The sequence below is a fragment of the Anser cygnoides genome, chromosome 9 (genome assembly GCF_040182565.1).
Source record: "Anser cygnoides isolate HZ-2024a breed goose chromosome 9, Taihu_goose_T2T_genome, whole genome shotgun sequence".
In the NCBI taxonomy this organism is placed as follows: Eukaryota; Metazoa; Chordata; class Aves; order Anseriformes; family Anatidae; genus Anser; species Anser cygnoides.
The window spans coordinates 11,862,190-11,876,643 of NC_089881.1; the positions used below are offsets into that span (position 1 = coordinate 11,862,190).

At 48.2% G+C, this 14,454-nt stretch overlaps 1 protein-coding gene across 2 annotated transcripts; it reads right to left on the bottom strand.

The window, feature by feature from the left end:
* Positions 1-73: 73 nt before the first annotated feature.
* Positions 74-14,059, bottom strand: D2HGDH (D-2-hydroxyglutarate dehydrogenase). Of its 2 annotated transcripts, XR_007168511.2 has the most exons (10): positions 13,535-14,059; positions 12,828-12,885; positions 11,638-11,777; positions 10,766-10,959; positions 9,649-9,817; positions 8,931-9,074; positions 8,331-8,473; positions 7,602-7,767; positions 5,995-6,313; positions 74-303 (listed from the first exon to the last, which is right to left on the bottom strand). XR_007168511.2 is itself a non-coding variant. In XM_048077346.2 (9 exons), exons 1-9 carry the CDS (start codon positions 13,878-13,880, stop codon positions 6,054-6,056), a joined length of 1,620 nt encoding a protein of 539 aa, XP_047933303.2. In that variant the 5' UTR covers positions 13,881-14,059; the 3' UTR covers positions 4,449-6,053. The 2 variants fall into 2 exon arrangements, 1 of the variants encoding a protein (XP_047933303.2); XM_048077346.2 differs by lacking the exon at positions 74-303 and having other exon boundaries at positions 4,449-6,313.
* Positions 14,060-14,454: the final 395 nt, after the last annotated feature.

The following is a 14,454-nucleotide window of genomic DNA, read 5'->3' on the forward strand; positions in this document are numbered from 1 at the left end:
ATGATTTATTGCTCACTCCTTGGGTGTTGTACAAGAAATGTCCCACCTGTTCAGGTTTGGTTATGCAGAAAATATGGTGCCATAAAGAAATCTTTGACATAGCTCAGCGCCGGCTTGCTCCAAGACTGGAAGCAATGAAGGTCATGCAGGTGACACAGAATTCGCTGGGGCAGGATGAACAGCTCCATACAGCCCACTTGGTTAGGAGAGAGTCAAGTCCTTCCTCACCATGCCAGAAGACTGCTGCTTCAAGGTGTTGAGCAGCCATAGACACTTCTCATCCTTCCAATATTTAAGTCTGTCCTAGAAAAAAAAAACAAAAAAAAAACAGACTGTGGACAAAAAATTTCTACCACAATGATTCTTTATCAAAAAATACATGCACACATATGTGCACACCTCTCTCTCTCTCCTATATACAACAGTAAACCAGTATTTGAAAGCATCATTGAGAACTTTGAACATCAGGATAATACTGGCAATTAATTAATATATAAAAGATTATATAATATAACCCCACGGTAACTGGGGTTCCATTCCCTCAAGGTAATTGCTTTGTTGTTTGTCCGAGATGGTGATTGTAACGCTGTGTTTATGGCTCTCAGTGTGTAAAGAAGGCGGCTAAATGTGACTGTTGGAATTCCTCTGGCCACTGCGCAGCCCCGGGTTATCTGCCAGCCCTGGCTCCCTCCCTAGCACGCTCTCCATACATAGCTGAAAAAAAAGAAAAAAAAAAAAAAAAAAAAAAAAAGAAGAGCAGTATGGAAAGTTCCACTTCCCAAAGAGAACCATTCATGTGTAAAGCCTGCATTTCAAACTCTTATGGTCAGTGGTTTGTGGAAAAAAAAAAAAAAGAACGGAGTAGGAAAAAGACAGAGAATATAAACAGCCTGATCTGGAAAGAACAGGTTGTATCAGATTAACTTAGCAGAAAGCAAATCCTTCATGTTTCTTCTTTACCACTCTACGGACTTTCTCTATTTTTGCATCGTCTGATACACAAACAGCTCAGGCGGGAGCCTTTCACCTTCTGCCTTGTTTGCTAACAACAGCATCGGTCCCTCCACTTAACCCTCTCTTAACTAAAGCAACTCCAGGCTTTGGCTCACACCCGCATTAGGTCCAAATGTCCGTCCCACTCCAGGGACACCACTAAGTTCATCCTAAGCTCTCACCAAAAGCTATATATAGAGCATGATGACTGAGTGCCAGTCCCTTGATGTGAATTTTCAAGGAGTGGAAGGTCATTTAGGAACACACCGTTTCAAATCACTACTGGGAGAGACTGAGGAGCTATTTCCTCTGGGGTTACTACTGCTGGATCAGGGTAACATCGTACTGGGGCTACTCTAAAGGGCACTGCTGCCCGAGCTAGCTTTTAGCTATAGGAAAATGCAAAGATGGTAAGATGGCAGCAATGTGGTGGCCAGAGGCCTGAAGAAGACGATCAGCTCCTCCCTGACAGCCCCTGAGGAATGAAGGGAGAGGTACAGGGTGCCTCGATAGCAGAGAGAGAGAAGGGATTGAAGAGATCACAGCGTAGGGATAAATATTGACACTGCAGGCTGTATGGCGGTTGTTCCGTCAAAGCATCCACGTGGCAAATTTAGAGTCACAACCTTAGAACTACGCTGTGATGGATGGGTGCTATAATGCAGGGCTGTAAGCCACCATCCTTAATTCAGCTCAGCAGCTTGCAGCCTTGTAGAGAGGTGTTCTGGATAAAAACAGAAAAAAAAGAGACTCTTCAGGATGGTTTTCTTCCAGGAAAAATGCTCTGGATGGATCATCTATTTCAGTTCACTGTGAGAGAGCAGAAATTACTGACAAGCAGGTAATGGAAAAGACGGCGACTGGGTAAGACAACTGTCTCTGCTGGTCTCATGAAGCCTGGCGAGGCATTCCCAGCCAGGAGCCTAACCTGGGACCGGTGGGATATGAATGCAGAAGCCAGCTGGGCTGCGCAGGACGCAGCTCTAGGAGGGCAGGAGGTAGGTACTGCAGCAGCTCCTCAGCAGGGAAAGAAGGGTTTGGCTTTGCATTTCTACAGCCTGGGGAAGAGGCTGTGTCAGGGCCCCTCAGGGGTGTTTCTGTGCTGGGGAGATTTATAACAGAAGGAATAAAACTGAACGAATTGATGCTGAGTGAAGGCTGAACAGGTCTGAACAGGTCTGAACAGAAATGTTTGTGCAGGAGCACAAGGTACAGCAGTTGCTGGGCTGAGTGACGTGCACGTAGTGGCAAACACGGATGTGGCTGACAGTAGGAACATCAGCAAACACTGGAGGAGACTCATCAGGAGATGACCCGCGCTCCAGCAACAAAAGGGTGGCCGTGTAGTTCTGTAGGCCAAACTGTGCCTGACGATCTCTCCTGTCATCTCAAAACAGAGGCAGGATGTGGCCAAACAACCCCGCTCAAGCGAGGAAACAAAGACAGTGCCTGGGGTTTGTGGAGGATCAGGCAAGATCCGGAATCAACAGGATTATCCCATAATAATCAGTGACTCCCAAGGGGTACAGAAGGCCTGTCCAAACATCCTTCATCCTCCTTGTTGCCCAGAAGTGACCCTAGGCAGACGACGTGGACACACAGTGCATGGGGCATGCTTGCGAGAGGGCACACAAAGTCTGAGAGAATTGCACGAGTAAAACCAAGCTGTTGTAAGGTCGCCTTCCACTGCCAGCAGGTCTTGTGCTGACTTCTGATCCTTTCCTACACCACCGTCTCCTTTCCCCTCTCACACTCCTACTTGAGGAACCTACTTTTTCCTACACCTTTTGGAATCAGCGATCCTTCTGAAGGTCAAACAGAATGATTTTATTGTCCTGATATTTTATGTAGGAGAAGGGAGCCAAGGAAGCAGGAAATGCTCCCCTCAGCCTGGCTTCTGGCATCGAAGCCCTCCCAGTTACTGCTACCCTGAGGTTAAACCTCCAGGAACCCTCTCTTCTCTGGTCTGTCCTTCCAGGACTGCGAACCTGTACCTGCAGCAACGCTGATGCCTCCTTGGGACAGCCTGGCAGTGGCATTGCTAGCGACCCCACAGCCTGACACTAGTGTGGGTTTTTTCAAGCATGTTACATCAAAACGAGAGAGGAAGAGCAAGATTTTCACCTGGAGATGGTGGTGATGGCATCCTCTCCTGTGTGCCCGAGGCTTCACCTGTACACCCCAAAGGAGATGCCTCCTCTGACCGATGGCACTTCACTACTAAATCAGAGCAAACCAGTGGGAAGAAAGCTGAAATATCCACACACAGCACCATGGAGGCAACCAGGACACAAAATGTGTCTAAACTGTTTCCTTAGCTGAAGCTGTAGAGGAAGGCGGCTCTCGGTTGGGACTCTAGCCAAGGCTTTAGGAGGGCCACACATGAGATTTGCTCTGACGCAGCCACCCAGCATGTCCTTGGGCTTGCACCCAGACACAAGGAGCTCCCAAAAACCAAAGTGCAACTGACGTGCTGAAGATCAAAGCAGCAAACTCTGCTGTAGCTCAACCCAAAGGCAACAGAACTGATCTCACACCGCTCAGAGCAGACACAGGGGAAGGACAGACACCGATGACGGAGGAAGAACCATTCTATGCAAAGGGGCAGTTGCTAGCCCACAGCTCGGGGAGAGGAGGAGATACTGCATCAGCTCCTTACTCTGCCAGGGACGGATTCACACCCAAGCTCTTGAGCCCCTAGAAGAGACCATGCTGCATAATCTGGCAGAAACACTTTCTCACCTTCCTTCAATTCTCTTCAGCCTGGTGCAGTGAAAAGCCAGAATATAGGATCAACAGCGATGGGCCTTAACTCTCAAGACCACACATTTACTCCTGACAAGCTCCTTTCGTGCATAAACACCTCTCGAAGGGGCTGAAGACTTCCCAAGGAAAGCAGGGCTTCCAGAGGAAACGCAGAGTAGAGAGGTACCTGAAGGAAAACCCTGAATAGCCCAATGAAGAGAGAGATTTCCAGTCTTTACCCACCCGGTCAGTCCTGAGAAGGCGGTGGGACACAGCCCTTGGGCTGCGAGGCAGCCGTGCTGGGCTTGGTCAGGATAAAAGAGCAAAGGCAGCCAGAACCAACGCAGCCAGCCCAGGACCTCGGCATCTCGGTGCTGGGCTCTGCAGGATCTGACAGAGCACCACTGGGATTCCAGCCATACCTCCTACAGCAAAGACATTTTGACAAAGGGATTCTGGCAAGAACAGATTTCTGCTTAAAATCTCTGGGTCACTAGAAGAGGCACAGACCAGAAAGTTCTGATTTTGATCAAATTATAATAATTTATATTTACTGTACATACACAAGAAATGAAAACACACTATCACAGCCCACAGAGAATGAACGTATGGCTTTTTTTTTGTTTAAATGTCTTTTGAATTGTTACTTTTATTAAAAGAGGATCAAAACTCAGTTTCATTACAATTCTATCGTAACGCTAAGAGCTTCAAAATGTGAAGAAATCTTTATTAGAAGAGTACCCCTTAGAGACAGTATTAACATCAATTTTTAAGTTACAATAGTTCAAAGACATTCACAGTAACATGAGTAATCACAGTCAAAAATCCTGATGAATAGTTTTTACTGCTCCTATGTAAGTAGCAATAGTTTCTACTGATTCTGTGTAAGGTTTAAAGCTGTTTGTCCTGAAACAGGGGAGATTGCATTGTACTAAGTCAAACAACAGAACGCACTCCCGTGGCCAGATCTACAGCCCGCACAGCTCTGCCCCTGCATGGTCATTTTGCACGTCATGCCACTTCTGACTCCTGCCTTTTGTGGCGTAATGATGTGAACAGCACTCGTCAGGTATCTAAGAGTCCTCCCCACAAAGACAATGGCCATGTCTGCTACAGCTATGTTGTTAAGCACTGCTCCCAGTGCTTGCCTGTTCCAACCCATAATGCTCCAATACAATCTTGGCAAAATCCAAGATAAGGCTAAGGGCAGAACCCAGGGGCTGGAAAGAGCAGTCCAGATGAACTCATACAAGTCAAATTTGGTGGAGGACCTCAGAAACAGAAACCAAGTGCAGGAAGGATGTATGTGTCTGGCTGGTTAGTCCTTACCTGCTGTGGACCCAAAACATCACTGATAAAATCCTCCCCGTATCTCTGTGGACTCAGGTTTGTAATACTTTTGATGTTGGTATGCCGCAGTCACGTACATAAAACGTGACAAAATACTGCAGTGCTCTTACAGCGTCAGGGCAGCGGTGGGCAGTGGGATCTGAAGGCCCACCACAAGCAGAAGGCCTGCCTCTTGACGTTCAGCCCCATGTGCATGCAGGTCTCACGCTCTAAGGAACCCCCAAATGCTGCACACTAGCAAGGGCACTGCTGCTACCAGCTGGCTCTGGTGCTAGCCACATGCCGTGAACCCTGATTCCACCCTACCAACCTCACCAAGACAGGTAAGTGAGAAGGGTGGTAAATATGTTCTATTTTTAACAAACAATTCTACTGTTATAATTTGGCAGGTAATTTCACATAAAGGCAATATAAAACTCCAAAGGTTCCTCCCCTCTGAAAAGTAGTGCTTGCTACAAGATTTACAAGGTCTGACTTCTAATTGCACAGTTTTACCTCAATAAGGATATTACACAGGTGATGGAGAAAGTCAAAGATCTTTGCTGATCTCACTGTTTGACTGCAGAATGCATGCAGTAAACGAAACAGAAAGGAAAGAAAAACAGCAATCACCAGAGCTTGAGAGATGTAAGGAGTTAAGTGTTCTACTACCAACGCTAAACATCATACCCATGGTAGAAAAAGCAGGTAAGATTAAAAAAAAATCTGTACGCTTTGTTTCAGTGTTCAGATTAAACAGAAAGCCTACACAGTGAAAACCCGTAATGTGCTCTTCTTCAGAAAGAGCAGACAACCCTGAAAAGAGGAACCACGTTCCTTTACTTGTTCCATCACACTAAGCAAATAAGCCAAGGAGCATCCTACATGCTTGCTTGATCCCTCAGTTTGGTGTTAAAAGACAGTTACCGAACTAGAGACGTCGTCCTCTCGTGATGGCACCTGCTTACTTCTCAGAACATGTTGCTTCAGGAGCTGGAGGGCAGTGTCTTGTATGGATTGAGGATCCCTTTGGGGTCTAACATGGCTTTGAAGCGCTGCATTAGAAAGACTGCCTCGCTGGGTTTGCTGTACTGAATGAACTGCTTTTTCTTGAAGCCCAATCCGTGCTCCGCACTGATACTGCCATTGTACCTTGCAGTCCACTCATACACAAATGGTTCAATGGCATCCAGCAGGGAATGGCTGTAGGATTCTGCTGTGATGTTCAAGTGCAAGTTTCCATCTCCTGGAAGAAAACATTGCAGAGGTGGCTCTGTAAGAAAAACTGTAGATCTGCAATGGAGAATCATTACCGTTTCATCTCCATACTCAACAACGGTGCCTTCCTTATTCACTGAAGTCTTCCTTCTAGAAGGAAGTGAACAGTCCTTCACCAAACATGAGGCCTCTCCGTGCACAAGTAATTCAGATAGGATCTTTGTTTTTTCCACGTTTTTAGTACAATCTTTGAGGAAGTTAAGCAACTCTCAAATTCCCACTTTAGAGATTTTAACATTCAAACAACTGTGCTGCATTAATTATTCTCCCTGCACTCGGATGGCTTCCCCAATAGTATTGCCTAACGATGCTTGAATTTCAGTACAGTCCTTCATTACTGCATCTCTCCCTATTATACTTGCGCAGTGTTCTAAGGGCACTTTGGCACTGTGTCAACAGAAACAAAGAAAGCAGAGCATTTCTTTTCTCCGTTGGTGTTGCGTGTGATGATACTCAATTAAGCTCATAGTCACTGGGTATTATACACACACAAAGAAAGAAAAAAAATACTCATTCTCATTCTGGAACCTCCTCCTGCACTTCAGCAAATCTTCATAGTACACAGCTTAATCCTCAATGCCAATAGTTAGCAAATGCAGCCGTTATTACAAAAACCTGTCTTTCCAATCATCTCAAATCAAGCATGCTGAGGAATGTTTTTGTTTGTTTGCTGTTCTGTTCTTTTTTTTGGGGTATGGGTTTGGAAACACAGAACAGCTTTGCTAACAACTTACCTGTCTCTGGAGTATGTAAAATCAAATCAGTTTCAAAGCATTCTGACAAATGTACCAGCCGAAAGGCTGGTTCACTAATTTTGTGCACTAATTTTATCACTCTCATTTGAAGAGTTAATGGCTCAGACATAACTGATTGCCAATATGACTAATTACTTTGGACAGGAACATGTTTATCTGCCAAAAGTGTCTAAGTACATTAATCACACCGATGGTCCGATTAAATAACCTGGATAATTAAACAGAAAGTACACAGCAAGAAGATACAAACAGCCAGTTGACAGTTGCTGAGTGGCTAGTGGTTACGCTGCCCAGTCACACCTGTCAGTAATATATGGAACGCAGGCTGAAGGCAGTGAAGATCCTTTCGCATCCTCCTCCTCTGATAGCTCTCAGCTATTTAGTCTTTGCCTCCCAGTAATCTAAAACCAACTTTTAGGAGCTACTAGGAAGTGCACAGCAAAACGTGGAGCACACAAAAGAAACCACCTCCTTTCCCCCTTTCCCAGCATCTGCACTTACCCAAGTGGCCGTAGCCCACCACATTTTTGGCACTCTGGCCCAGCCGAGCCCTCATGTCAGTCACGAGATCATACAGCTTCCCCACAGGCAGGGAGATGTCGTATTTGTAAACGCAGCCGTCGTGAGTGAGAGCCTCTGTGATCCTCTCCCGGAGGCTCCACAGCATCTGATGAACAAAGATCGAAGGAATCCCAGTCAGCCAAGTTCCTCTTGTGTTCAGTGCTTTGTGGCATGGAGGGAAGAAAAGCTTTGATTCTTTGCATGTAACATCAACATTTCCCTCGGTATCCTACGCCTCATGGGAGACAGTAATGACGCTTTCTTGGCAGCACTGTACGGTAAGGTGATACACTGACCCTTTAAGCTCGACAGTACCCCAGACAGAAAAGAACAAGTGTCACAGCCACAGGCATTCTCTCCAAAGCTGCTTAAGTCCTACTGATAGACATAATTTATTAACCTGATGTTTTTAAAAGAGAAAACATCCACTGAAAACTTCCCAGAAGGCCACTCAGGCCACTCAGAAGGCCACTCAGGCCTTCTGGGAAAAGGCAGCAGTAGGAACTATTCTCTCTTAGCATTCTTACTCAATATACCAAATAAGCTACCAGGTCATTCAGTCATGTTTATTTCAAACATCAAACAAGACAAACACTTCCTTATAAAAAATGTAGTTTCAAGGAGAGAATCATTCCAAGCGGATTTGTGCAGGAGGAAATGATAACTTACCTTTATCTTCTTATCATCTGTTGCCACAGTTCCATCAGTGACTAATCCAGAAGTCATGGCCTGTTCTAGGAAGCTGTTCAATTTTTCTTCATCGTGGGTTGAGTTAGAGCCCGAAGTTTCAATTAAAACATAAAAATGGCTGTCTGAAAGTGAAAAAGCACAAAATAAGCAGACGCTCTTCTGTGCTGTGAGCACACAAATTTAGTGCAGATTCTGGATCTTTTCCCAAACCTGATATGTTTTATAAGGTTTCTTTTCAGCCCAGATTCTCTTGTGCCAGACAGGAGTGCAGCTTAAGTGGCAATCTTATCTGGAAGGCGCTTCACTTCCATGTTCTATCCTCTACCTAGCCACTGCCGTTCAAAAAACTAGCAGTTCTGTGGGAACTGGTAGAACTAAAAAGTCATATCTTTAAAGACTTTTACCGAGTGTATTTGGAATTGAATACTGGGTACAAAAATTAAGGGACGCGCACAGTCACTCACTGACATACACATGTAAAACTGGGCTAAAAATGCCCGAGCAGCATAACGTCTCTTTCTGCAGCCCAAATGACACTACCTGTATCTCTTCTTTAGACAGAGTTATCAGCTCTGGTACCTCTTACTGGGCAGGATAGCTTGAGATGTTTCTCAACCAATTCCATGCACTTCTCATCCATGAACTCATAGGCAGACAGGATCTCTCCCAGCATGGCTCTGCAGGTCGTAAAGGTTTCCAGAACCTGAGAGAAATTCTGACACCCTGCAGACAGATGACAAAGAGGAATAAGAAACAAAAGCAACCCCTCAAAACCTTGTCAAAAGTTTTTAAAAGTCTATCAGGCTTCAAGTCACTTTTCCCATCGCTCGGAAAGCTGAACCCTGTGTGGGTTTGGATCCCACGCAATCCCTGTTAGTTCCTCTGACGGTTTGGACTTGGATAGTTGTCAGAGCAGAACAGCAGGAGGAGAGAGCAACCGGTCTTTGCTGTGGCAAGGACCTCTTGAACATCCTAAGACAGCTGACAGCAAAATGTCTGACCCAACCCTCACTTCTCAGCACTGGCAAGAAGGCAACCCAGGATCAATTTAAAGGCCATTATGAGAGTCCAGGCAAATTCTGGGGTCCACTGCACATACTCCACAGGTTTGTCAGGGCTTGAAGTCTACTCTTCCTTCCCCTTACCCCAGGAGTTCAGCTCCCTGCTTTCCAGGCCACACCTGTTACAAGCGTGCTGTCTGAGAGGCTAGCAGCCTGACCAGTGCTTGCTTCTCTTCACTACTCTTCCCTTCCCTGCCTAGGAATCCAGGTGTGAGATCATTAATACCAGCTCCTACCTAGGAATGCCAGATTCACAGCCTTCGGTTTCTGAGGGCAGAGTATGGAGACAGCCGTGATAACTCCCAAGGTCCCCTCAGATCCGATGAAAAGCTGCTTCAAATCGTAGCCAGTGTTGTCTTTGCGCAGAGATGCCAAGCAGTCCAGGACTGTGCCATCTGCCAGCACCTGCGAGGACACAGAGATGCCATGCACCTATGCAGAAACGTGCTGCAACAAGCTTGTCTGCTACCAACCCGATGAAAGGCTAGCGCCGGCCTTCAGTAGCAGACACCAACTGCAGGCCGTTCCCAGTCTTGTCACTGTTCCTCGGTTCCAGCTCTCTCCGCTCTATATCCTCTATATCCCTCTATCTATCTATATATATCCCTCTATCCCTCTATATCCTACCTGAATCTTCCCACAAACTTTCCTACTTATGTTTTTTCCTTTTTTTTTTTCCAAATGGTGCTGTTTACACATGTTCTAAAATAACAGAAGACTGAGCTTGTTCTACTTTTCTTACCACTGGTGCACAAGATCAGCCATTCTTTGCAGCCCTGGCTCCCATTGTTCAATTTATTTTCTATTAGATCTCTGCTTTCAACACCATAAATCTTTTAGAATCACAAATGCCCGCCTTTACACACAGAGGCACAGGCAGAAGCATGCTGAGGAACAGGAAGGACTCTAGGACAAAGCCAGCAGTCAAAAAAAAACACAAAGCTCTATTAAAAGCTGAGTGAGCAGTCAACAACAGAGCACGTGGCAGGATGGACTTAGCAGAGCACTCCAGAGACCCACCACTCCACAGAGGAACCAACCTGATGCGGGTAAAGGGATCACCAAAGCTCTCCCTACCTCCTTTTCGCTTCCCTGGATAAGAACACCATCCATCACCGCTTCTGTCGGTAAGGACAGAGGAGGAAGCTGGAAGCTTTGGCGGCAGTAACTGATGCTACATGCGCAAAGACACTTGTTGGCCCTTCTCGACAGAGCCACAAAAGGAACAGCGAGGAGCATGAGCCTGCAGAGGAACTTTTGTCTATGTAGCAGATAGCCGAGAGCTACAACAGCAGGCAGCAGGTGAGAGGTGGAGGTGCGAACACAGAGGGAGCTGCTGGGTACTCGCCTTACCACTTCCAGTCCTAGCACGGTCCCTCGGAGGGAGCCGTATCTCAGGAGCCGCAGGCCTCCAGCATTTGTGGCCACGTTACCACCGATGTGGCAGCTACCTTTCGCTCCCAAGTCAAGAGGCATGATAAACCCCCGCTCCTCCAAGTACTCGTTGAGTTTCTCTAAGATGCAGCCAGCTTGGCACACAAGGATTCCTGAAACAGAAACGAGCTGATGCCCAGGAAGTAGGTGCTCCTAAAGAGGCAGGATAAGCATAAGCAGGTGCAACCACTTCTTCCTCCAAAACTTTCTGAGGTTCAATTTAAACTACCAAGAACCCCACGCTTGTTACAGGGCATTGTCCTACCCCTCCTCAGCCCCAGGGGAGCTTTGCCATTGTCTTAACATCTGATCATGCCCAGCTCTGGACACGTGAAATACAGTGACATTAAGACTGTTTCTGCCTGGTGTTCCCCTTCTTGCTGTCTTTTAAGAACTGAAATACTCAAAGCAGCCTGGCTCCTAACTTTCCAAACCCAAACATCCTGCAAGTTTTCCCCATTCCTCCCTTCTCTGTTAGTGTGGCTCTCACACGCCTCCTTCACCACCACGGTTCTTCTCCCCCTTGATGGGTTTCTCATTTAGCAAACACGATATACATGCTTTTCTGCTCTCTTTCCTCTTCTTTCTGCCACCAGATGTTTTCTTACATCTGCTACTGTTAACACCTAAGGATTACAACAGCAGCAGGAATCTGGAGGAAACAAATCTCTGATGCCCCTTACGATGCTGCTGGGCTGAACCTTGCTGATCCTGCAGTTACAGCTCCCAGAAGAATGTCCAGGCTAAAGCCAGGGGCTCGTTTCTGTGCACCACGTGTCTACAATATTTACCAGACACGGTGTCAAAGCTGATGATCCGGCTCATGAGAACAGTGGAGAGAATGATCTCATCGAAGACAGGAACGCTGCCCCCGACAAGGCCCGTGTTACCCCCCTGCGGGTTCACTGCCAGGTTCCTCTCAGAGCAGTACCTGGAAGAAAGCAGGTTTCTCAAGTCTTACGTCACTTAAGGCCATAATCCAGTCTATCAGAAAAGTTTCACTTCCCCATGAATAGGTCCTGCTGTGGGCGTGCTCAATGCTCCTTAAAATTCAGCGGTGCTCAACCTAAAGACTAAATGGATAAAGAGGGGCGCTTTCATTGCAAATGTGGGAAAGCACAGCTCCTCTCTCCCCTCGCTCCAGCCCTGTGCAAAGGAATGAACACTCGGAGTCATCCCCTCGAATAGCCCCAGATCTGCCATGCAGTATCTGCCTGGAAAACACACCTCTCTCTGTTTATACATTTATTCAGCGGTCTCTGCTAACAGCTTCCTCAGGGGGTTCTGACAGACGATCTCTGGCAGCAGTTTAAGACATTACTGCCCTCCTCCTCCTCTCAGGAAAGAATGTCCCATAGGCAATGAAGTCTGTGCATCTCTGCCTCAGCTGCTCCACCCTCCAGCGCAAAGTGCCACCCAGCACATCCTCTCCCAGCTCGCCAGAGTTCAAGGGCAATGGATGGCACAAGCTGCACTGCACCAGCAGCTATTTTTAGGTCTCAAGCTCTGTACTTTTGTTTTAAGAGCTAGGAGCAGGTGAGCAGGTTCCTGCAGCCTGTGGCTCTCCAGCTGAACAGCATCCCGCAGACTGATGCTCAACCGTACCCGCTCTTGCATGTCTGAACTAGGGCAGCGCTGCCACCAATTCGCTGGACCCAACAAGCTGCTTCTCCCTTTTCCTTAGGGACTCTCCCTGAGTCCCTTCAACATAACTGCTCATGTCGAGCACTGGTGAAACGTCTAAATTTTGACAATTTCGTAGAGCAGAGAAGTCAGTGGGGAGTGCAGGGGGATGTAAAGCACAGAAAGGAGGGCTGAAGTCACCAGAGCTCGAGTACAAGACATACCACCAAGACAAACACAGCTCCAGTGATTAGCGCTCGTGCACTCAGTGCCTGAACATCCAGGAGTTCCCTTCTCCTGCCTGATCCTCCCAAACCAGAGCTGAGCTCCCTCACCCCGTACAAAAGGCAAACCTTACCTGAGAACCTGAGACACCTCCGCTGCTGTCTGCGGCTTCAGCAACAGCTTGCTACAGCCTGCAACGAAAGCAAGGGACGCTCATGGCAAGTCTCCTGCTGCACGGAGTTCAGAAAGGACACGGTGGCAAGGGATGTGTGAGATAGCAGTACTCCTCCACCGTGAGGCAGTTGCTTTAATGACTTTTAAAACAAACGTTTTTAACAGCGGGCCTTCCCTTGAAGTGCTTTGCACGTGGCCATGGACTTGGCTGCCAGTGTGGACAACAGGAAATGTTTTCATGAATCGTGAATTCATGAACCTTTTCAGGAATCATAAATTTTCATGCGTCTTTCCATGAACCATGAATTTCCATGCATCTTTTCACGAATCATGAATTTTCATGAAATCTTCAGCTTTGTTGAACAGCACCAGGTAACTCACACCACCTGTTTTCTGAGGGTCCATTCAGAACTTCAGAAAAATTCAGGAGCTGGTAAGCGAACCCATTTGTTTCAGGAAGATAGTTAATTAACTAGGAAGAATTTATTTTAGCCTGAAAAAAACTAGGTAATTCTCTTATTTTTTTTACGGGGAAAACTCGTTTCACTGGTGCGCAGACACGCTCTGCTAAGGACAGCAGCGAGGTCGCTGCTGGCAGACCTCGCTCCGCTGTGCCGACAGACGGCGGGGGTTTCACCAGGAGCGCAAACCACGGCAGCCCCTTACCTCGGACCGACTTCAGCCAGTCCACGTTAAACGGTTCCAGCTCCTCCGGGTCCGTGACGGCTCTGCCCGGCATCAGGCGCTCGAAGAACGCCACGTCCCGGGGGCTGAGGCGGGAGAAGGGCAGGCGCCGCACGCGGTACCGCTCGCTGGTCAGCGGCACCTCCCCGAGGCCGGGCGAGGCCGTGCGGAGCCCGCGGCCGCCCTGAGGAGGCCACGGCCCGGCTGCAGCCCGCGGGGCCGCCCCGGGCGCCTTCCTCGGCTCGGGCGCCCGCCGGGCCCAGGCCGGGCCGCACGGCCGCCATCTTAGCGGGGCGCCGCGGGGCCAGGCGGGGCGCAGCCATGCCATTGCCGCGGGGGGTGAGGGGGGAGGCCGGGCTCCCTCCCGCTCGGGCTCCTCGCCCCGCTGCTGGGCTTCGGCCTCCTGAGGCGGCGCGGGGTGGCGGGGAGCGGGCGTCTCGCCCCGAAGCCGCCCGGCCAAGCCCGAGGGCTGCGCTCGCCTCGGGGAAAGGCGCCCCCCAGCCCGGCCGCTGCCCGCGGCCCCCCGGCTCCCTCAGCGCCCCGCGGGCCAGAAGGCGGCCATGTCCCGGCCCCGCGCCCGGCCGCGCCGCGGTCCTAGCGCCCGCCCGCCTCATCCCGCGTGCTGCCAGGCACCCGCACAGCTCTTGTTCCCAAAAATACTTTATTTGTAAATCAATATAGCCATCATCTATGACAAGATCCAAAAATACAGATATAGATTTTACTTTACATTCTTGTTTGTTGTTTTTTTGTTTAATAAAAAGCTTTATAGTCTCTTCCATTTACAAAGGGAACACAGGTCGGATTCTTTACAAAAATAGAAGAATCGGGTTAAAGTCGCGTCACCTCCAGTTTGGATGAGCTGCGATAAAGCTGAACACCACAGTGTACGCAGGTGCTTC